The following is a 25,165-nucleotide window of genomic DNA, read 5'->3' as shown; positions in this document are numbered from 1 at the left end:
CTGTACCGTTGCTAATCCGTACTGTTCTGCTGCAATTTGTTTTTGTCCTCTATGTAGTCTTTAATCAATACTTAAAGCAGTATTGGGGCGGTAAAGCTCGGTTGGTAGAGTGGCCATGTCAGCAACTTGAGAGTTCTAGGTTCGATCCCCGCTTCCGCCATCCTAGTCACTGCCATTGCGTCCTTGGGCAAGACACTTTACCCACCTGCTCCCACTGCCACCCACACTGGTTTAAATGTAACTCAGATATTGGGTTTTACTATGTAAAGCGCTTTGAGTCACGAGAGAAAAAGCGTTATATAAATATAGTTCACTTCACATGTATTTTGCTCACTTTGTATCTAGGCCTGGGCCGATAACACATTTTGGTTGAAAATATATTAGCCTACGAAATTTTGCTGATGAACAATACTATTGCCATTAGGGGTGTAACATATCAAAAGACTCACGGTTTGGATCGTTTCTCGGATCAGAGTCACGGATCGGATCGTTTTTCGGATCAGCAAAAAAACAAAAAAACACTAGACAAATAAACAGAAGTTTTGTCTTTTTTCTTATTAACACTTTTAAATTCCATCCATTTTTTCAACCGCTTGTCCCTTTTGAGGTCGCGGAGCCTATCTCAGCTTCATTCAGGTGGTAAGCGGGGTACACCCTGGATAAGTCGCCACCTCATCGCAGAACACTTTTAAATTATTAAATTAAAATATACAAAATCAACTTGAAGTACACAAGGCATAATATCTTATTTTTAACATGTTTCATAGACATGAAAAATGTGGCAAAATTTAATAAAAGCCATTATTACTGGAAAACAAATGTATATAGATTTAAATATCCATCTATCCATCCATTTTCTACCGCTTGTCCCGTTTGGGGTCGCGAGGGTGCTGGAGCCTATCTCAGCTTCATTCAGGCGGAAGGAGGTGTACACCCTGGACAAGTCGCCACCTCATTGCTGGGCCAACACAGACAGACAGACAACATTTACACTCACATTCATACACTAGGGCCAATTTAGTGTTGCCAATCAACCTATCCCCAGGTGCATGTCTTTGGAGATGGGAGGAAGCCGGAGTACCCGTAGGGAACCCACGCAACATGCTAATAACTCCACACACAAACATCCTGAGCGCAGGATCAAACCCAGGACCTTCGTATTGTGAGGCAGATGCACTCAGGTCGGGAACCTTTTTGGCTGAGAGAGCCATGAAAGCCAAATATTTCAAAATGTATTTCCGTGAGAGCCATATAATATTTTTTAAGACTGAATACAACTAAATGCGTGCATTTTTAAGTAAGACCAACATTTTTTGAGAATAATAAGTCTCTTATTCTTTTTAATAAAATTGTTATTCTAAAAGTTAAACAATCATAAATATAATACTTCTTACCATTAATGCGACATCTTGAACAGGTGCGATAGAAAACGGATGGTTGGATTAAAATGCATGAGAATGTTTTATAATTTGAACGTTATTTTTAACATTGTGATTACCAGCGGAATTATTAATTACTTATTGTGTTAAGCAATGTCAGCTAAGATTTATCTGAGAGCCAGATGCAGTCATCAAAAGAGCCACATCTGGCTCTAGAGCAGGGGTCACCAACCTTTTTGAAACCAAGAGCTACTTCTTGGGTACTGATTAATGTGAAGGGCTACCAGTTTGATACACACTTAAATAAATTGCCAGAAATAGCCAATTTTCTCAATTTACCTTTCATAAATAAAACCTATATATGTATAAAAAATGGGTATTTCCGTCTGTCATTCCATTGTATATATTTTTTCCTTTTACAGAAGTTTTTTGTAGAGAATAAATGATTGAAAAAAACACTTAATTGAACGGTTTAAAAGAGGAGAAAACAGGAAAAAAATTAAAATAAAATTTTGAAACATAGTTTATCTTCAATTTCGACTCTTTAAAATTCAAAATTCAACCGAAAAAAAAAAGAGAAACACTAGCTAATTTGAATCTTTTTGAAAAAATTTAAAAATAGAATTTATGGAACATCATTAGTAATTTTTCCTGATTAAGATTAATTTTAGAATTTTGATTACATGTTTTAGATAGGTTAAAATCCAATCTGCATTTTGTTAGAATATATAACAAATTGGAACAAGCTATATTTCTAACAAAGACAAATCATTATTTCTTCTAGATTTTCCAGAACAAAATTTTTAAAAGAAATTCAAAAGACTTTGAAATAAGATTTAAATTTGATTCTAAAGATTTTCTAGATTTGCCAGAATATTTTTTTTTTTATTTAATCATAATAAGTTTGAAGAAATATAGCTTGCTAGTAAATAAATACAATTTAAAAAATAGAGGCAGCTCACTGGTAAGTGCTGCCATTTGAGCTATTTTTAGAACAGGCCAGCAGGCTACTCATCTGGTCCTTACGGGCTACCTGGTGCCCGCGGGCACCGCGTTGGTGACCCCTGATCTAGAGTCATAGGTTCCCTACCCCTGCTCTAACCCCTCTTCCACCGTGCTTCCATATTTAAATTTACAATTTTCATTTACGTCATCACAGTCTTCAATGCCCTGACTGCTCACAATATCAGTCGTGAGGTCACTGTATTTCCTCTGGCGTAGGGAAGAGTCCATGTGAGGCAGGCACTTAAACCTGGGATCCAGGGAAGTAGCTCTGTGAAGGTAGTCCTGGAGAGTAGGGGGTGAAGTGTATCTGGGATTCAGGTCTTCTCTAATGGCCAACTCGAGTGATGGTGCTTTCTTCCACACTTCAGTGGCAGGATCATTGACACAGATGGTGAAGTTTCAGTGCTCAGCAGAGATGTAACAGTCTTGAGGGGTTTAAGCACCTGTAAGACCTACTCTGTATCTCACATCCTCATCAGACTGGGTGGTGATGTCTTTGACATTTGTCTTCAGGGTCTTGTGGGTCAATGCAGAGTATATAGCTGCCTGATGCTCCAACATATCATAAGGGGAATTCCACCTTGTTGAAGCATCATGTATGAGCTTATGGGTAGGCAGCTTTATCATTTCTTGCTTTGTCTTAAGCACATAAGCAGCTGTTGTGCTTGGGTGGATGTAAGAAACCACGTTCCTGATTCTCCCAAGGAGGCGCTACATCCTATTGACTGAGATGTGATGCCAAATTCACTACATGTGCAAAGCACCCTACCTGTGGTCCCAGTGCTGCCTCATTCACTGAATTTATTTTATGTTTGGCATTGTCAGTTGTGACTGGGATATTAGTACTGGGCTTCTTTATCTTCCATTCCTCCACTGCTTGTGTCAGTACCTGCGCAAGGTGACTCTCATAGAGGGGGCGTGTCTTCTCATCTCCCAGTCTGCTGTGAAGAAATGAGCGCCTATCGTCACATAGTTTCCCTGGATGTCCACCAGTCTGCTGTGAACGCAACAGATGATGCTTGGGATAGTTCATTCACAACTTTTTTTCTTCTGCTCCTAAAGATCTGGCACAACCTTCATTCTGGCCAACCTTGAGACCTCCGTATTCTGGAGATGGGCTGGGGGGTTTTGGTGGGTGTATATTGTAGCGTCCCGGAAGAGTTAGTGCTGCAAGGGGTTCTGGGTATTTGTTCTGTTGTGTTACAGTGCGGATTTTCTCCTGAAATGTGTTTGTCATTCTTGTTTGGTGTGGGTTCACAGTGTGGCACATATTTGTAACAGTGTTAAAGTTGTTTATACGGCCACCCTCAGTGTGACCTGTAGGGCTGTTGATCAAGTTTGCCTTGCATTCGCTCTTGTGTGTACAAAAGCCGCATATATTATGTGGCTAGGCCGGCACACTGTTTGTATGGAGGAAAAGCTGACGTGACGACAGGTTGTAGAAGACGCTAAAGGCAGTGCCTTCAAGGCACGCCCCCAATATTGTTGTCCGGGTGGAAATCGGGAGAAATTCGGGAGAATGGTTACCCCGGGAGATTTTCGGGAGGGGCACTGAAATTTAAGAGTCTCCCGGGAAAATCGGGAGGGTTGGCACTAATGACAATCTTAGCGCTGATGTGGGTACGCGACGGGATGTCGTAACGTGGCTCAAGTACTTTCAGCATGTGTTTAAAACCCTCGGTTTTGCACAAGCGAATACGGCCTCATGTCTGCACCTGTAAACACACCGATAATGTTTGTGATGGCTTAGCACGGTCTGATTGTGTAACAAAGGGCTGCTTAAATGGCACAGCCTTCGTTTGATCTTCTGTCAATGAAACACCGGGGTAATGTGGCTTCAAGTGCGTGCACTTTTCATTTATCGTTGGTTAATCGCCCCAAACTTATTTGTATCTCTTCCGCAATGTTATTCCTCTCTCTTATAGCCCCATCCATCCATCCATCTTCTTCCGCTTATCTGAGGTCGGGTCGCGGGTGCAACAGCCTAAGCAGGGAAACCCAGACTTCCCTCTCCCCAGCCACCTCGTCTAGCTCTTCCCGGGGGATCCCGAGGCGTTCCCAGGCCAGCTGGGAGACATAGTCTTCCCAACGTGTCCTGGGTCTTCCCCGTGGCCTCCTACCGGTTGGACGTGCCCTAAACTCTTATAGCGTTTGTTACAATTACATACACATGTGTCATGGCCAAGTATGCAAATTATACATTAAAATTAACTGCCACTCTCAATGCCCCAAATTGCATGACCACAAATAGTTCTGTGGGAAACACTCAAATATTTCTAGTCTGAAACAGAAAACCACCTGTTGGTCTTTATTGTAAACTAGTAATACACCTAACCTTCCTCAGGAAAAGCTTATTTTGGTATAAGTGATCACCTTATGTTTTGTCTGAATGTCCAGGTTGGATAATTGTTTTGGTCTTAGATATACAACAGGGTTCGCACAGGTGCTTAAAAACCTTGAAAATGCTTCGATTTTAATGTTGTGTTTTCAAGGTTTGAAAAAAGCTTGAATTTTGGATGAAGTGCTTGGAAATGTTTATCATATTTCTCGGCAGTCTGACTCAATAGGCTAATTAGAAAATGGTAAAAAAAATTAATAAGTTTCCTTAAAAATGAGAGCTACATGCTTGATCTGTTGACTTTGCACGAGCCCTTACATTAGGTGTCTCCCCCAAGCCGGGAGGTTGAATGAATGAATGAATGAATGAATGGTTTGTTTTGAGCCATGCAAACAAAACAAGAGAATGAAATAAAATACAAAAGAAATATATTGATACATTATTTTTACACCTACATTGAAAACATTACATGTGACTAATCTTTTGTAGATGTCAAAATTGGCTCAAAAGGGAGTGGGAAGAAGTAAACTTATTAGGTCCCACCCCTATACATATACAATATATATATACAATATATAATACAATAATATATATAATATAATTCAATTCAGTGGTTGCTGCTATATATTGTCTATATAAAATACATTTAAATTCACACACACTTACATATATACATATGTACACACACATATATACACACACACACACACATATATATATATATATATATATATATATATATATATATATATATATATATACACACACACAATCACATACATACACACATGCATATACCCAAAATACACACATATCCATCACACACACACACACACCTATATAAATACTATATATATAATAGTATATATAATATACACTTTTGTCTAAACATTATTAACAGTTTATGGTGCCTAGGGGAACAAGCTTTCATTTTGACTGTGATATTAGTGGTTAATAGTGGATCTGTGGCTGTGGAGCTATTGCCCCTGATCAACAGGACCTGAGGACCACTCTTGCTATGTGTCCTATTCTGTGCATTAAAAGAGACAAGGTTGTCGTTTTAATGAACATGATGTATGCATGAATTATGATACAAACAAACAAGTAAACAATTATGTTATTTCTTGTAAGGGATGATGTCTACATGAATTAGGATACAAACAAACAAGTAAACTTTAATACTTGTTATTTCTTGTAAGGAATGATGTATACATGAATGATGATGATACAAACAAACAAGTAAACAACGTTTGCAAACACCAATGACATTGGATAGTCTACAGAAACACTGCTTCATTTTCTATGCCCCATTCAGTTAATAATAACTGCTGGTTCAATTTTAGGCTTAGTTTGTAGCAGATTTTCCGTATTTTTCCTACAGACAGCATTTGGTGACCTCAAACAACAAGGCTATGGATTGATTCACACTAGTTTTCGTCTTTTGAAGGGCACTGGAAAAGCTACAAAATTGATCTTGAAAGTCCTTAAAAAGTGCTTGAATTTGGCCATGGAAAAGGTGTACGAACCCTGATATAATCTCCCATCCTGGCAGTCAGTCAGATTCATTCATTCATTCAGCACAGCATGAAAAGAAAACACTTCATTTCACTTGACTAGCTGACATAAGGGGTGCCAATTGATGCTGACGTTGCTGCAACAAGCGTTTCAAACACGCTGGCATTGCACTTTTAGTCTGTTGCAGGACGGCAGCGACAAGCAACTGCCAGCCTCCTAATAGGGTACCAGAGCGCTGTGCACCTTCCGGTGTGACATTTCGCTGCATTTATTGTTTGATTATCAATAATAATGATATAATGCTTAAGACATTAAACTGGCTGCAAAAAGTCATGGTGTAGAACAGGGGTGTCCAAACTTTTTGACTTGGGGGTTGACTGGGCTAAAATAATTTGGCCGGGGGCCGGAAGCCGACTACATGTAAAGCACTATATATATGTATATGTATGTTAATGTATAAGTATATATGTGTGTGTGTACACATTATATTAATATGATGGATATATAATTATTATAATGGATATATATTTAATTTAATTGAATATTAAGAGTATGTTAACCCTTGTGTTGTTTGACTCTTACCTTGTTTACTTCCGTGCCAACCTTTTTAAAGTTTTGAAAGCAATCAGAAATATCAAGGAGCTAAAATGCGCCAAACATGGATAAGTGTGTTGTGAGTGTTTTACATTTTCCCCAAGCACTGTAATGGATTTAAATTGATGTAATTTTGACATTTTTCATGTTTGTTGGACGTTTTTCATAATATCCACAAAGTTCAGTGAGCGTGTTTTCTTATGTGTGACCATGTTTTTTTGACCTTTGTTATTTGCAGTATATTTTTTTTGTTTCTTGACACATGCCTTGGGAAGGTTGTTTTGATTGCTGTGCTACTATTACAAAGTACTTTCAAGGGGTCATCGATCTGATTTTATTATGTAAAGAGGAGGGAAGGAGGCGACAACCAGGGCACAACTGCGGTTCACAAGGTTTATTTAAACCTTTGATGATTACATGGGGTGTGTATGCCACTCTAAGTGAACTACTGTTGACTATGTGTAATATTAATATTGTAAATGTTACCAGGGTTTGTTGTCTGTGGTGTTGGTTGTATCTTTCGTCGAATCCAGAGGGGCAAGGCGAAGAGGCAGTTCTTGAGCAGGCAAGAGGTCGGAGGCAGGAGCGAGGCAGCGTGGTCTGGGTCCGAAAAGGGAGGTCGTGGATCGAGGAAGGCAGTCAGGAATCCGGATGGATGTCGAGTGGCAAAGTACGATCACGGAAGACAGGGGAGGCACAGCGGAAGACACAGGGGACATGAACTAGGGAGACACGGAGAGAGCAAAGAGCAAAGCACTTTGAATGCCAGACGTAATGCTTACTGGGAAGATAGCGACGTTCTGGCAAAGGTTCCTCGGGTCGGCTGGTCTTTATGCTGCTCCCTTTCATCAAGTCCAGATGTGTAGATCATTGAGTGAGTGCAGGCTCGTTGCTGCGTGGGCGTGATGCGCTCAGCACGCTGTCAGCAGAGGCGCCTCTTAGCTCGCTGTCAGAGGAGGAGCTCGCAGCTCCAGCCGCTGAGGAAACGCGAGTTCGACTCTGCGTCATGACATATTTACTCACATTGTCCACAAGTTGGCAGAAAATATGTAACATTCAGAGACTGCTTGGTATTTAAGATTAATTAGAAAATACTCTGCGGTGCGATGCGCTGAACAACATGGCGTCTCGCAGGTCGAATTTAAGAGGCTGGCGTGCCGCACTTGGCCCGCGGGCAGTTTTTTGGACACCTTCTGCAAATGTATTGGTGACATGCAGAAAAAACAATATCTATAGCCATCTAACCTAGTTTATGAAGGATTGCAAAATAAGGGTAGGCTGAATTTGGTGCTGCTTTCTAAGGTTTCTGCCCTGTATTTTATCATGAAATGAAAATGACATTTTATCAGAAAAAACTATGCATTATTCATTCATAACACAGTTCAATGTTATAATTTGTTTTGTGTTTTAATGTATTTCTTACATCTGAAACTACAAATGATCTGAATGTATTTTGTGGAAAAAGCATGTTTTTTTCTAAAGCAGATGGTCAACAAAGCAAACTATGATTACATTTTGGTGATAGACAAGGGAAGGACAGACTGGGAGATTCAACATAATAAGGCAATCGTAGAATAAGAGGACAAAGCTGAAAATGAGGAACGACTACAAAATGGTGAGGAGGGAAGTCATGTATTCATTATAGCGTGCTGTCCTGTCTTTGTGTGATCACAGCGTGTTCCTGATTTTAAACAAGACAAAAATGGCACGTATGTCCTTTTTTGTAACTGGCATGAATGACTCCGCATAAAGATAGCTGCAACTTTTTAAATAATACACTGTAGAACTGGGGTGTCAAACGTACGGCCCATGGGCCGTATCAGGCCCACGAACAGGTTTAATCAGGCCCATGGCTTGCAAAATGAGTTTGCTAAGTATAAAAATCAGCTGCAATTTTTTTTAATGAAAGAAACTGCTGTTTTAAATGTGTCCACTGTATGTCGCTATAGCAATTTTTGTGTGACCCACATAACACATCACTGTCATGATCTGTGGTCTGGATCATGTTTTTGATTTGTTCTGTTAGTTTTAGACTTCATTAGTTACTGTTTTTGTGCACCCTTGTTTGTATTAGTTACCATGGCGACTTATGATTTTCACCTGTCTTTGGTGTTTGGGACGCGCACCTGTTTCCAATCAAGAGACTTCTATTTAAACCGCCCTTGCCAGTTAGTCGTCCTGGCGACATTGCTAGTTTTCATGTCATAGTTCATGCAGCTGGTTTTTCATGCCAAGTAAGTTTTGTTTATTCAAGACACATAGTTTAGTGAGTTTTTTTTCTTGTCCATTGTTCTCTCGAAGTTGTGTTTTTGCCCCATGCGCCTTTTTGTTTGTTCCTATTTTGATAGTTATTAATTAAAAATGTTCATACCTTCACGCCTGGTCTGCAGTTGTCCGTTTGCATCCCGGGAGAACAAACCCCGCAACAATCTGCAAAAACCCCCACGTGCTGACAATCACATTATTTAAGATGACCTGTCAGCTTACTTTAAGCGTCCTCATGGTTTGGCTGCCGCTGCTCCTTTCATACTGTCAGCTTCTCCTGTTATGGCTGTCGGCAGACTAATGCTGTAGCGACGCACTTTACCTTTGTTATTGTAAATTATCCACTCAACAGATAAAATAACGAAACGGTAAGATGCAAAGACTTAAGTCAACATGACTATCATCCGTTCTGTTAAGTTAAAGTTAAAGTACCAATGATTGTCACACACAAGGTAGGTGTGGTGAAATTATTATCTGTATTTGACCCATCACCCTTGATCACCCCCTGGGAGGGTGCAGCGCTCACAACTAGTTGACGAGCGATGTCCACTCTGATCTCCATTTTAAAAATGTGTGTTTCTACATCAGTTCAATTTTATTTTCTGCTTAAATATACTATGTTCATATTGGGTACATTTGTAGTTATGTTACCTGTAATTAGGCTATTATGGTGTCGTTTTGACAAATGTTTTGATTATATTATAATTGTAATATTTAAATGATATACAATACATGAATGTGTTGTGGCAGTTGTGGATGTCACCAATGCGACGGTTTGAGGAAACACTCGGTTGCTTTTCCAAACACATCTTTAATATACTGCCAACACGAGAATGCTGAACAGGAAGTGCTTAAAGTTTAATGGCTTTGTAAAAATACAGAGACAAAGTCTAAGTTCTTTGTGTTCTTCATAATGTTTTGAAACTGCTCCTCACAATTTCCAGCTAACTTGAAGTGTTTAGCCAAGAGGATTATTTATATAAGGGACGGCGTGGTGCAGTGGAAGAGTGGCCGTGCGCAACCCGAGTGTCCTGGGTTCAATCTCCACCTAGTACCAACCTCGCCACGTCCGTTCTGTCCTGAGCAAGACACTTCACCCTTGCTCCGGATGGGTGCTGGTTAGCGCCTTGCATGGCAGCTCCCTCCATCAGTGTGTGAATCTGTGTGTGAATGGGTAAATGTGGAAGTAGTGTCAAAGCGCTTTGAGTACCTTGAAGGTAGAAAAGCGCTATACAAGTACAACCCATTTGTAATATGTACATTTCTATTTTTTTGGGGGATTGAAAATGTTATTAGTAGACTGTACAGTACATATTCCGTACAATTGACCACTAAATGGTAACACCCGAATAAGTTTTTCAACTTGTTCAAGTCGGGGTCCACGTAAATCAATTCATGGTATGATGTGCTTGTTCTATTTTTGGCTGAAGTAAAACAAAGAGAACAATTTTGAAGGTGTGTTTATTTTTTAATTATTATGCCATTATTTTACTAGTCCGCCCGCTTGGAAATAGATTTTCCTCAATGCGGGTCCTGAGCTAAATTGAGTTTGACTGGCCCTGCTGTTGGAGGTTATGACCAGTATCAACTTAAACAGATGTAGAAACAATCAGTACTTAAAAGGAAAACACCATTTTTTAAATTTTTGTCCATTCACAATCCTTATGTGAGGCCAGAAAACACCTGTCTTTTTCTTATTTGTGCATACTAGATCAGAATCAGAATCAAAAATAATTTATTAATCCCCGAGGGGAAATTAAAATAGTAAAAAAAAACTGCTGGTGTGAGGCAGCTAACAATGCAGGTAATAGGGATACGATCTATTCCGCCTATAAAGCCTGGTAAAATCTCCATGAAACTCCAACACTGTTTTATATACAGTACATGCTGTATATACAGTATGTATGTGATGTAGTAACACGTAGATTCACCAAACAACATAGACAGCACTTTCTGTGCTTGGTACTACTAGCAGACGTTGTTAGAAATTTGGAGCGTTATCATGTAGCGCTGTTGCTAAACATTAAATCATGAAACTGTGACTTACTGTGATGCTGACTGATGGGCGGGTTGTATCTTTCAGCACTTGTGCTCCTCCTTGAGCTGCTAAATTCCGTGTGATCCTCACTCAGATAAAAAACAATCCTTCCTAGCAATGATGCGATGACCATATGCTGCATTCCATTTGTTAGGAGCCAAGTTGAGAGCCATATACTATCAAGTATGTAGGGGCTGTGGGTAGGGCAGCTGTGCCAGAAACCTGAGGGTTGCAGGTTCGCTCCCTACCCCTTGCCATCCAAATCACTGCCGCTGTGTCCTTGGCCAGGACACTTCACCTTTGCCCCAGGTGCTGCTCACACTGGTGAATGAATGATGGGTGGTGGTCGGTGGGGCCGTAGGCGCGAACTGGCAATGAATGATAGGTTCTCACTTCTCTGTGAAGCGCTTTGAGTGTCTAGAAAAGCGCTATATAAATCTAATCCATTATTATTATTATTATTATTCTTATTAGTATTATTATTGGCGTGTGAATTTCAAAGCTGACCAACATCCTGGCTTGGTGCCACAACCTTCTATACAGGGCGGTATAGCTCGGTTGGTAGAGTGGCCGTGCCAGCAATTTGAGGGTTGCAGGTTCGATACCCGCTTCCGCCATCCTAGTCACTGCCGTTGTGTCCTTGGGCAAGACACTTTACCCACCTGCTCACAGTGCCACCCACACTGGTTTAAATGTAGACATTGGGTTTCACTATGTAAAGCGCTTTGAGCCACTAGAGAAAAATCACTATATAAATATAATTCACCTCACTATACAGGTGAGATGTATGATGATTTATAACTAAGCATTCATTTATAATGGAAAGGTTTCATATGAAAAAAAATGGATAGATGTTGATAGTCCAACACATTCTGACTGGTATACACATGCTATGGAGATGATATCAGTAGAAAAAACTGCATTTAGTTTAGATAATAATGAGTCATATATTGGAATATGGGATCCATTATTTGAATTTGTTTTAACTATTAAATGAACCAAAAATATGACTTATTCTATCTTTGTGGAAAATATTGGACACAGTGTGTTGTCAAGTTTATGAGATGCGATGCAAACGTAAGCCACTTTGACACTATTGTTGATTTTTTCTTTCTTTTTTTTATTTTATTTTATTAATGTCTGTAATGATAATGTCTATGAGGGATTTTTAATCACTGCTATGTTGAAATTGTTACTAATATTGATACAGTTGTTGATAATATTAATTTTTGTTTCACTACTTTTAGATTGCTCTGTGTCATGTTTGTGTGTCCTCTCAATTGCTCTGTTTATTGCTAATCGGAATGTTGCTGGGTTGGGTTTGGTTTTGGAATTGGATTGGATTGTTATGGTATTGTTGTGTATTGTTTTGTTGAATTGATTGATAAATAATAAAAAAAAGAAAGGCTTCTGATTTTACGGAGGGGCGCAATTAACGCAATGTGATCAAACTGATGTGTCACAACGCCAGAAAAGTAGTTCCTCTGTGTTAGCTCTTAAAATAACACTGTCGCTATCTTGGTTAACATGCAGGTCATTCAGGACTTTCTGTTGCATTTCCAGTTGCCTTCTTTACTTTTCCTAGTCTTTATTCTTTAACTCATTTAGACACTTTTTCCAGCATGTTCCCTTTACTCCACATCCTCGGGGCCAGCCCAAACAGATCGTGACATATTTGGCCCCTTGGTAAGCTATTTAGCAGTTGTACTCAATAAAAAAAAGCACAGAGACTGTTTCTCATCGCTTTGGATTCTTTGTATGTTCACTCGATTCAGCAGAAAGGTTAGTTTGATTCTCATGATAATTGAGACGGCATATACAGTTGCAAGAAAAAGTATATGAACCCTTTGGAATTACTTGGATTTCTGCATCAATTGGTCATAAAATGTATTTTGATCTTCAACAAAGTCACAACAATAGACAAACACAGTCTGCTAAACTAATACCGCACAAAAATGATAGGTTTTCCTCTTTCTAGTGAACACAACATGTAAAACATTCACAGTGCAGGGTGGAAAAAGTATGTTAACCCTTAGGCTAATGACTTCTCCAAGAACCATAGGGGGCATGGACTCAGACAACATGGATTGATTGATTGATTGATTGATTGATTGATTGATTGATTGATTGATACTTTTATTAGTAGATTGCACAGTTCAGTACATATTCCGTACAATTGACCACTAAATGGTAACATCCGAATAAGTTTTTCAACTTGTTTAAGTCGGGGTTCACGTTAATCAATTCATGGTACAAATATATACTATCAACATAATACAGTCATCACACAAGTTAATCATCATAGTATGTACATTGAATTATTTACATTATTTACAATATCTGGAGTCTAATCAATGTGACGAGATCATATGTAAAGCTGCCCTGCTCTGTAAAAAAACACATACCTGTGATAAGGGCTGGGCGATATGTAATATATGTAATTTAATTAATACCTCAATATTTTTAGGCCATGTCACGATACATGATATATATCTAGATATTTTGCCTTAGCCTTGAATGAATACTTGATGCATATAATCACAGCAATATGATGATTCTGTGTCTACATTACAATATTTTTCTTCATTCTGCATTAATATATGCTTTTTTTAAACTTTCATGCAGAGAGGGAAATCACAACTAAGCCAATTTACCAAAACTGTATTTATTAAACAGTTATTAAGCAGTGGCACAAACATTCATGTCATTTCCAAAACAGAAAGTACAAGATTGTCAGAGACATTTTAAAACAAGCTATTAGAGCACTTTTGTGCATGATGTCACGAAGATGACATCAAAACAACACTAAATTAAAGTGCACTTTTTGTATAGAACGCCACTACAATAGTGTAAAACAAATAAAGTGCACTTTTTTGCATGATGTCACACAAGATATTTCAATAACTGTCCAAAAAAAATGAGCTGCATAATAGGAAATCAAATAGTGTATGTCCTTCGCTATGTGGTAGGTTCCTGCGGATGTTATCTGCTTCTATTTTTTTATACGGTGTTGATGAGGAAATAGTTGCTTTGGCATTTTGTTGGTGTGGCACCGGACGGAGATATTGACATGCAGAGTTTCAAGCACTCCTTATTCTCTTGCGGGTGACTTTTCAAATTATGCTACATTAGCAGTGGTGGTACTTTTTGTAGCAACACTTTTAACTTTGTTCGACATCTTCTTGAAGCCAAACCACCGCCAGACGATGGACCCCGTGCTGTTTATCTTGGAAATTAGTTCTTCCTTGATTTGTTACCAGATTTGCACCTTACCACCCGCACCGCATCTTTAGCATCACAGCTAACGTTACCATGTTGCTACCTGTCTACTCCACGGGAGCGTGTGACGTTCCACTGTGTAAGAAGGTGCGCTTGTTTTAAGTCTCTGTGAGAAGAAGAGACAAGAAAGAGTGGGAAACACATGCAGTGTAATGCCCGCAGCTAAATGCAACTGCGTGAGATCATATACTCGAATATCACGATATACTCACTTTCTATATCGCACAGAGACACACCCGCAATATTTCGAGTATATCGATAAATCGCCCAGCCCTACCTGTGATATGTGTGCTGTTCTGAAGAAGCATTGCCTGTTGTGAACCACGCCTGACACAAATGAGCTCACAGAAGATCCACAGTCAAGAATTGTTAACTTGCATAAAGCTAGAAAGGGTTACAAAAAAATCTCTAAAAGGCTCTGTGTCCATGGTAAGATAGATTGTCTCCAAATGGAGAAAGTTCAGCACTGTTGCTACTCTCCCTTCGGCATGGTCGACCTGTAAGATGACTGTGAGAACACATCAAATAAAGACTTACAGAAATCTCTGGCACATGCTGACATTATTGTTGACGAATCTACAATATGTAAAACATTGTACAAGAATGGAGTTCATGAGGACACAACAGAAGAAGCCACTGCTGTCCAAAAAAACATTGCTGCACGTTTGAAGTTCGCAAAAGAGAATCTGGATGTTCCACAGCACAACTGACAAAATATTTTGTGGACAGAAAAAAACAAAATTGAGTTGTTGGGAAGGAACACAAGGCTATGTGTGGAGGAAAAAAGGCACAGCACACCAACATCAAAACACCAACATCAAAACCTTATCCCAACTGTGAAATATGGTGGAGGTAGCAACATGGTTTGGGGCTGCTTTGTTGCCTCAGGGCCTGGACGGATTGCTTTCATCCATTCCCATCCATCTTCTACCGCTTGTCCCTATTGGCATCCCAGAGGGTGCTGGAGCCTATCTCAGCTGCATTCAGGCAATAGGCGGGGTACACCCTGGACAAGTCGCCACCTCATCGCAGGGAATACTTTCATCGATGTGAAAATGAATTCCCAAGTTTATTAAGACATTTTGCAGAAAAACTTATACCATCTGTCCACCAACTGAAGCTTAACAGAAGATGGGTAATGCAACAGGACGTAATGGCTTCAACGGAAGAAAATACACCCTCCGGAGTGGCCCAGTCTGAGTCCTGACCTCAATCTGATTGAGATCGCTGTGGCATGACCTCAAGAGAGCGATTCACACCAGACATCACGAGAATATTATTGAACTGAAGCAGTTTTGTAAAGAGAAATGGTCCAGAGTTCCTCCTGACCATTGTGCAGGTTTGATCTGCAACTACAGGAAACGTTTGGTTGAGGTTATTGCTGCCAAATGAGGGTCAACCAGTTATTAAATCAAAGGGTTTACATACTATTTCCACCCTGCACTGTGACTCTTTATATGTTGTGTGAACAGTTTAAGCAGACGGTGTTTGTCTATTGTTGTGACTTTGTTGAAGAGCAGAAGACATTTTATCACCAATTCATGCAGAAGTCAAATTAATCCCAAAGGGTTTACATACTTTTTCTTGCAACTGTATACATACTTGCCAACTTTGAGACCTCCGATTTCGGGAGGTGGGGATGGGTGGTGAGGGGGCGTGGTCGGGGGTGGGGCGGAGTTGTGGTTTGGGGCGGGGGCGTGGTTAAGAGGGGTGGCGTATAATTCACCAACTGTAGTATTTCATATATATTTCCATCCATCCATCCATTTTCTACCGCTTATTCCCTTTCGGGGTCGCGGGGGGCGCTGGCGCCTATATTTCATGTATATATACACATATATATATATATATATATATATATATATATATATATATATATATATATATATATATATATATATGTGTGTGTATGAAATACTTGACTTTAAGTGAATTCTAGCTATATATATTAATTTTATTATATACATAAATAAAATAAATAGTTGAATTTCAGATGGCACCTATCAAATACACAGTAATAAAAACACAGTTGTTCTGCTAACTGTACTGTGCTTGCTACTTACTAAAAAAAAAAACCCACTTACCTTTCACTATTTGAGTAACCTTTGTTCTGCCATTTGCGTATTGGCGAGCGATCTCCGAATCCGGATTTGTTGTAGACATCCGCTGCGGACGCTTTGTGCTTCGTTGACTGACCGTTCATGGCTGAGTATATCCGTTCGGCCGCCGTGTTCAATGGAGAAGTCTGTTCTACAAAATTTACAGGCAACATACCCCTTCCCCTTTGAACTCTCCTGGATGAACTGAAATTTTTGTTTCCAATCGTTCTGGAACTTGCAAGCGTATTTCTTCATTTTGCTCGTCGACGGTTTAATATATTGGGTTGGAGTCAATAACCAGGCGAGGTGATGAAGTTACGTCTCTTTACTGTGGGCTTCAGAACAGACATTCTATTCTATGTACAGTAAATGGCAGTTTTGTCCTCTTTAAGAGGGTCACAACATTGAGTCAGGTTCTCATAGAGCTGGAGTGGACGTGGCCTCCAGCTCCGTCTGAATTTCGGGAGATTTTCGGGAGAAAATTTGTCCCGGGAGGTTTTCGGGAGAGGCGCTTAATTTCGGGAGTCTCACGGAAAGTCCGTGAGGGTTGGCAAGTCTGACTGTATAAATCAACTCCCAAAGAAATTGTGGGGAAAAGTGGGGTGTACTTGTCAAGTAATCAGTTATTAGGAAAGATACTTAATTTGTATCCCTAGTAACTTCTCAACAAATTATTTACAGCACAATTTCTAAGTAAGCACTCAAGAATTGTAGCTTGAAATTACTCCTAAAAAGCCACGTGTTAATGTAATGGTAAACCTAGCATGGTGAGGTAGCAAAGAAGAAGGAGCATTTTGTGTTTGTTCATTTGCCAGCCAGCTTCTTCAAACTCTGTGCCTCTTTCTGCGCTCGCAATCGTCCCAACTACTGGATTTCTCCGCAGGGCCTAGTAGAGAGTTAAGTGCATCTTTGGGCAGGATGCAAGTTAATTGTTAGCTTGGTTTGCTGGGGCTTCACGGCCATGGAATTAAAACAAGTAAAAAACAACTTTTTTTTTTTTTACCAGGAAAAAAAAAAATCTATGAAATTACTAAAACATTAAGTTAGGGGGCAATTTGGAGGCAAAAATAATTAACCATTAGCATAGCATTACTTAGCATCTTGACCAAATTATAAGACGACTGTGAAAGACGGTATAGTGCGGTGACTTTCACACCTGGTGAGGCATTGAAGGCCTTTTGAGTTGTTGTTTTTTAAACTGTTTTAACTTAAATTCTTATACTGTAACACTGTAAACACAGGTTGCTTATTATAACTTTTATAAAAATATTATTGTTTACTTCTTGGTCCCATTTATTTGCTTTGATAAAAGTTAAAAAACATTTGGGGTCTACTTTTGACTGCATTTGTATCTGATATGAGTGTGAATGTTGTCTATCTGTGTTGGCCCTGCGATGAGGTAGCGACTTGTCCAGGGTGTACACCGTCTTCCGCCCGATTATAGCTGACAGGCACCAGCGCCCCCGCGACCCCAAAGGGAATAAGCGGTAGAAAATGGATGGATGGGTACATGCACTATTCTCCATACCATACCATGCCATACCAACTTTATTTGTAAAGCCCTTTAAAAACAACTGCAGTTGAAAAACAATGGGCTGTACACCAAAAACAAAAAAACTTATAAAAACAGAAAAGTACAGGCAATGAACAGACTAAAACATATCATTTAAAACAAAGTTAACATACAAAACCCAACAAAGTTGGCACGTTGTATAAATTGTAAATAAAAACAGAATACAATTATTTGCAAATCCTTTTCAACTTAATTTTAATTGAATACACTGCAAAGACAAGATATTTAATGATCAAATTAAAATACTTTTTTTTTGTGCAAATAATTGTGAACTTAGAATTTAATCGCAGCAACACATTGCAAAAAAGTTGGCACAGAAGCATTTTTACCACTGTTGTTACATGGCCTTTCCTTTTAACAACAAACACTCAGTAACAAACTGTAGCTACTGACATTGGTTTTCTGAAGTCTTCCTGACCCCAAGTGGTGATATCTTTTACACATTGATGTCGGAGTACCGCCTGAAGGATCGAAGGTCATGGGCATTCAATGTTGGTTTTCGGCCTCCCAGTGATTCTCTAAACCTTTTGATGATGTTAAGTACCGTAGATGGTGAAATCCTTAAATTCCTTGCAATAGCTTGTTTAGAATTGTTCTTAAACTGTTTCAATTTGTTCATAAAGTGGTGAACCTCGCCCCATCCTTGTTTGTGAATGACTGAGCATTTCATGAAAGCTGCTTTTATACGCAATCATGGCACCCACCTGTTCCCAATTAGCCTGTTTATCTGTGGGATGTTCCAAATAAGTGTTTGATGAGAATTCCTTAACTTTCTCAGTCTTTTTTGCCTTTTATGCCAGCTTTTTTGAAACATTTTGCACGCATCAAATTCCAAATGAGCTAATATTTGCAAAAAATAACAACGTTTACCAGTTCGAATGTCAAGTATCTTGGCTTTGCATTAATTATTTAATTCAATTACTGGTATTTATTCAGCAGAGCATTTAAAAATGTTAAAAACTACAAAACTACAAAAAAAGTACTGTACTGACTCTTTGCTGATAAGACACGGTAGCGACATACATCTGCTTGCTCAGGATCACCCCACTTCAACTGTACACTGCCTTGTTTTTGTCATGTTTACATTGAAAACTTTAAACTGGATGTAGATTGTACAGTGTAGAAACTAGAAACTACCAGTGTAAAAATGTCTCTGCAAACTTTATTTTGGCAACGTTCTGATGAGCAGACCAGCCAATAGGCCACACCCTCAGCCTCTCCAGTTTAGAGCCAGTTAGGCAGCAAAGCTGAGCAACAGCCGACTTGGCAGCCTCTTGTTAGGTTTCTGCCCCGTATTTGATCAGGTAATGTGCTAATAAAGTGATTTTTACATAAGTAAAAGTGGAAAAAAAAATAGTATTCAGAAAATACTTTACAACAGTTTAATAGACCAATATTAATATATTTGTATGTTTTTAGCTCACTTGCCTACCCAGACAGCACGTACGTGTTGTAAGACGACCGACCCCCTCTTTTTCCAAGATACAAACATATTTTCAAAGACAAAATTTGTTTAATCAAGATAAGTTAAAATGTTAAAGTACCAATGATTGTCAAACACACACTAGGCGTGAAATTTGTCCTCTGAATTTCCCATCCCCTTGTTCACCCCTGGGAGGTGAGGGGAGCAGTGGGCAGCAGCGGTGGCCGCGCCCGGGAATAATCTTTGGGTATTTAACCCCCAATTCCAACCCTTGATGCTGAGTGCCAAGCAAGGAGGTAATGACTCGGCCGGGGTTTGAACTCACAACCTACCGATCTCAGGGCGGACACTCTAACCTTCTAGGTCAGTGGTTTTCAAATGGGGGTACTTGAAGGTATACGTGAGATTTTTGAAAAATATTCTAAAAATAGCAACATTTCAAAAATCCTTTATATACAGTGTATATATCCATCCATACATTTTCTACCGATTATTCCCTTTGTGGTGGCGGGGGGCGATGGTGCCTATCTCAGTCACAATCGGGCGGAAGGCGGGGTACACCCTGAACAAGTCGCCACCTCATCGCAGGCCACAGTGTATATATTTATTGAATAATACTTCAACAAAATATGAATGTTAGTTCATAAACTGTGAAAAGAAATGCAACAATGCAATATTCAGTGTTGACAGCTAGATTTTTGTGTACATGTTCCATAAATATTGATGTTAAAGATTTCTTCTTTTGTGAAGAAGTGTTTGGAATTAAGTGCATGAATCAGATGGATCTCTATTACAATCCCCAAAGAGGGCACTTTAATTAGTTGATTACTTTTATGTGTAGAAATCTTTATTTATAATTGAATCACAATCCATCTATCCATCAATTTTTCTACCGCTTATTCCCTTTGGGGTCGCGGTGGGCGCTGGTGCCTATCGCAGCTACAACCGGGAAGAAGGCGGGCTACACCCTGGACAAGTCGCCACCTCATCAACAAGTTTTTAGTTATTTTTACATCTTTTTTTCCAAATAGTTCAAGAAAGACCACTACAAATTAGCAATATTTTGCACTGTTATACAATTTATTGAATCAGAAACTGATGACATAGTGCTGTATTTTACTTTTTTATCTATTTTTTTCAACCAAAAATTCTTTGCTCTGATTAGGGGGTGCTTGAATTGAAAAAAAATTCACAGGGGGTACATCACCTAAAAAAGGTTGAGAACCACTGTTTTAGGCCATTAAAGTTTTCCATATCAGTAAAATAACTGCCAGTAGATTGCATTCAAAAAGTTGGTTTTTTTTTAGCTATTAATTCCACTGTTATTTGCTTTCTGAGTGTGACTTTGGTGCCACTTGCTGGTTTGAATCTGTAAAAATCAAATCTCTGAACCCTAAATATAAAATGACTTTATGGAACCTTTTTTTTTCAGAATAAAAATAGTCAGGTCAATATGTATATAATATGTTGTCATTATTTTGACAGATGCACTTTAAATCTGGAATCGATCAGTCTTATCTTGTTTTGTATTTTAAATGATCCCATTTAGCTCAGTTTATTCACAGTGCTTGCCTGCCATGGATATTTTGTTTGGGCTTGTAGTGCCATTTTTACTTTTTGTTTCCTAAACATTGCCTGCTTATTACTCTCGTAAAGCTGTTTGAAATGTGAATTTATCTTGGATATGAATAAAGTGTCTACCAGTATTTAGCCATTAGTGTTCTGTTTTTTGACACGTTTTCGTCCTAGTCAACAATCAGTCGTCAAAAAGATAGGACAAGTTCTTCTTTTTTCGCAGAATAAAGATACCGTCACTCAATCAGGTCAATAATTTGATAAAATTTACATTGTTAGTATTGTGACAGATTATTATACATATTTTTGACACCTTTAGGTCACAAACAACAGTCGTCATTTTAATGTGCTCATGTGTGCTCAGCAGTAATAAAGCAGGCGGCAGACCACGACGAGACCCCTCCCCGCACGCCGACCGGCAATGCCCCGTCTTCCGAGTCAGACATTGAGGCCTCCAGCCCTGGCAATGACCTTGTGTCTTCCAGCAACGATGTCATAGTTTCTCAAGAGGAAGACGAGAGATTGGCAAAGGAGCTTTCCCTTAAAGAGGCTGCCGCTCACGACCTTTCCCACCGGCCCAAGCGGCGGCGCTTTCACGAGAGCTACAACTTCAACATGAAGTGCCCTACACCTGGGTGTAACTCACTGGGTAAGAAACGCCGACGTTTATTTGAACAGTAGTGTAGCAACAAAGAGGGAAGATCTTGCATTTACACCCTTCTCTGACCTCTCAGGTCACCTGACCGGCAGACATGAGAGACACTTCTCCATATCGGGATGTCCTCTTTATCACAACCTTTCAGCTGACGAATGCAAGGTACTAAAACATTTACACACTTTCTCCCCCAATTCAAGTTTTGTTGAAAAGGTATTCAACCACGTTTGACTTTGTGTTTTTCTACAATTGGCTTATTAAAGAAGACATATTCTTCCCTTTTTTTGCAGATTAAAACAGTGCCGAGATGTCTTAATAACATGCCTGTGACATGCTTGTTTAAAATCCCCAAAGGATCAATAATTAGAGCAACCCTCTATAAACAGATCTGTTCAGAGCAGCCTGTAAATGGCATTAAAAAATCATGCAAGTAGGGTTGCGCTATATATACAATATAAATGCTACAAATTCGGCCGACGATAGAGATTTTAATACTATCGACATATTGTAATAATGGATCTTACATTCTGGTTACATCTCGCAAATTTAAAAGCCTCAAGCAAATAATGGTGTCCGAGCAGGTAAAGTCCATTCACATTGCAGTTTCTCAATCACTAATCCTCACTTCAATGGCGGCAACTAAACTATGTTTCTTATGTGTAGCATTGTCACTGGAAAGTCTCTTTAAAGGGCCACCAAAAAATAAATGTTTCTCAGTCGTGGTCTGTATGGGCCACGGCGTTAGGGGTGTCAAAATTTCAAATTAATCGCAATTATTATTTGTAACGGTTCTCAATCGATTAAAAAAAAAAAAAATCGGTTTAAAAAACGTTTAAACCGGTCCCGTCCAAGCCACTCAAGCAAATCATATTGTTGAATTAGGTGATCATATCTCCCGCCAAAAGGCAAAACCTAGTAACTCACTTCTAGCTGATTTTGAGAAAACAAAGGAAAACCAATCTATCTTGATGCTGTCTTACAAAGATCTACAAAGTCATCAAACGTATAGATGTTTTCTTGAGCTTTCATTTTCTTGTCGATTGAGCCATGGATTGAATCTGCTCTCATGAACGTGTGCCCTTTCTCCAGATATTTTATCACAATCTCGGGTGGGCCCCATTCTGCGTTTGCACATTGGGCAAGAGCCGTGTACAGTGTCCAGTTTTTATTTTGACCTCCTCAGTTATCTGCCCAAAAGAGTATGCAAGGGGAAGAATCAAGAACAATACATTTAATGAAGGCGCTTGCAACGTCCTGGGCCAATCTTCCAAATATCCCCTCGTGCCATAATATCACATAATAAGGTTGACCGTCGGCCCCCATTCGTGCAAATGTCTCATTAAAGACAATAAGGCGACTGACAAAGAAGTTCCGATTGGTCCTTTGAGGTACTAGGTTTTTCTGTTGTATCTACGCGGTTATGTGGTAGTTGCTAGTTCCTGCCATGCGCGTAACAGCTTACTTACGGAACAAACTACAATATCGCATACACTAATGTAAAGCATATACCACCTAGGAACTCCAAAATTATTATCAGCTCAGTTTTGACCAAAATTGAGTTACTGGGTTTTGCCTTTGGACGGGAGATATCTGCTGTACAGACTTACTTTATTAAAGAGAAGTGTGGGATACTTGTCTTGTTGCCTTATTGGTATTTGACTTTATTAAATGTTTGGGTAGAATTCTACTAAACAACACCCATTTTCATATACATAATACAGAACTTTATCACAGCTGTTTTATCTATTTTATGGAGGAATATAGTTAATCATAGAACTGGCACCCAATCTTATTAAAAATTATGGATTTTGATTTGAGAATTGTTTTGAACGAAGAATTGATTTTGAAGCAAATCGTTAACCCCCAAGAATCGAGTCATATCAAATCGTGTGGTGCCTAAGGATTAACAACCCTAGTTGCTAAGTTGTTGTAGTACACTTTTCCACCACTTGTGGCAGTGATGACAATCTCAGACAAAAGTTAGAGAGAAGTGTCTTTAGCGCAAAAATAAGGACTCAAGTGTTAAAGCTGTATTTTCATTTACACTTTAGTTTTATTGACAATTTAGTTAAGAAACATTTATTATTATTTATTATATTTAGCATTATTTATGAGTCCCTTATTATGCAGTATATTTGTTTAATACCTTTTTTTCTAATCAGGTTGGCCTAAGCCTAAGGTTTATGTGTTAAATAAATAATATTTCACAAGGTTGTTAACCTGTTAAACTGTAAGTAGGATAGATACAATTAATAAATCCGATTAAAATCAAAGAGCAGGGGTCCCCAATCTCTATGATATGACTTCATCGATTGGAAAATGCATTTTTAGACAATGGGATTTGCCTGAGCGGCTAGGAGACTCTGAGAGTAACAAGCAGTAGAAAATGGATTAGAAAGGACAGATTAAAAAAAAAATAAAATAAAAATAACTTGGGACTTCCCGTAGTTTGGGGACCACTGTGAAAGAGTAAGATTACTAATTAAGTATTCATATTCGAGTGGGCCGCGGGCCCCTATGTAGTGGAAAAGTTGGACCCCTTGGGTCAAAAAGGTTAAAAATTCCTGGACTAGAGGACAAGGAATATCTAAACAAGCTTTTTGAGCTCTTGAGCATAAACAGTGGTAGATATTTATATATGGTGACAGTAACAATACCAAGTGTAGTACTAGTATTTGGTCAACGTTACAGTGATTAGAGCAATATTTTTAATTACCACAAAATATGTTTAATGTCAGGAAATAAATGTCAATGTAGTTATTGTGTTTGTTCAATTATTTTGCACCATTGACTTTATTATGCATTTTGTATGCAATAAAAGGGAATAAGGAAATAAGTCAAACAATAATTTACCATTTGTAGTTTTGTCTGATTGAAGTTGTGATCAAATCCTGTGTCATTTAATGATCCCGAAAATGTGACGTATGAACATTGGTGTGGCCAATCCGGCCCCTGTATCTACCGTTTCTGTACTATGAAGTGCACGGGGATATTAGCCACATCCAGTAAATTTTAGAAGAAAACATTTTGCCATATATTAGCCGCACCGAATTGTAAGCCACAGCCATAATCGTTGCAACATAAGTTATTAACACAGTAAGATTATGTAAATGTTTATTTAAATACCGTAATTTTTTCCAAATGGTGCGTGTAACCTGGCTGTAAAATGGCTGATCAAACAAAACAGAAGTCATCATCACGGACCCGTTAGCTGCGGAAGGTAGCACTTCAATCAGCTAAACAGGCTCAATAACTTAACGACTGTGTCTTGGTTAGTATACTGAGGAATCTGTGAAACTGAAACAATAAAAAAATGATGCAGTTAAAATTTAATAATGCTACCACAGACACCTGTAAAAGTGTTAGAAAATCAGCTAATGCTAACGATGCTAGCCTCATTACATTACAATAGCATGTACAAAAATGA

The 25,165-nt window shown here is 38.9% G+C and overlaps 1 protein-coding gene across 2 annotated transcripts in view; it reads left to right on the top strand.

The window, feature by feature from the left end:
* LOC133541044 (histone acetyltransferase KAT7-like) overlaps positions 1–25,165 on the top strand; it is a 70,252-nt gene that overhangs the window by 9,650 nt on the left and 35,437 nt on the right. Inside the window, exons 4-5 of one of the 2 annotated variants that reach the window (XM_061884091.1) lie at positions 21,451–21,732; positions 21,818–21,900. In XM_061884091.1, coding sequence (XP_061740075.1) covers positions 21,451–21,732; positions 21,818–21,900 — 365 coding nt within the window. Of the gene's footprint in view, positions 1–21,447; positions 21,733–21,817; positions 21,901–25,165 lie in introns of both variants that reach the window. The other variant, XM_061884089.1, reaches the window with a different exon arrangement.

This window comes from Nerophis ophidion, linkage group LG23 (genome assembly GCF_033978795.1).
Source record: "Nerophis ophidion isolate RoL-2023_Sa linkage group LG23, RoL_Noph_v1.0, whole genome shotgun sequence".
NCBI classification, from domain to species: domain Eukaryota; kingdom Metazoa; phylum Chordata; class Actinopteri; order Syngnathiformes; family Syngnathidae; genus Nerophis; species Nerophis ophidion.
Note: the sequence above shows the minus strand (reverse complement) of the source record. Positions and strands in the feature narration are given on the sequence as shown.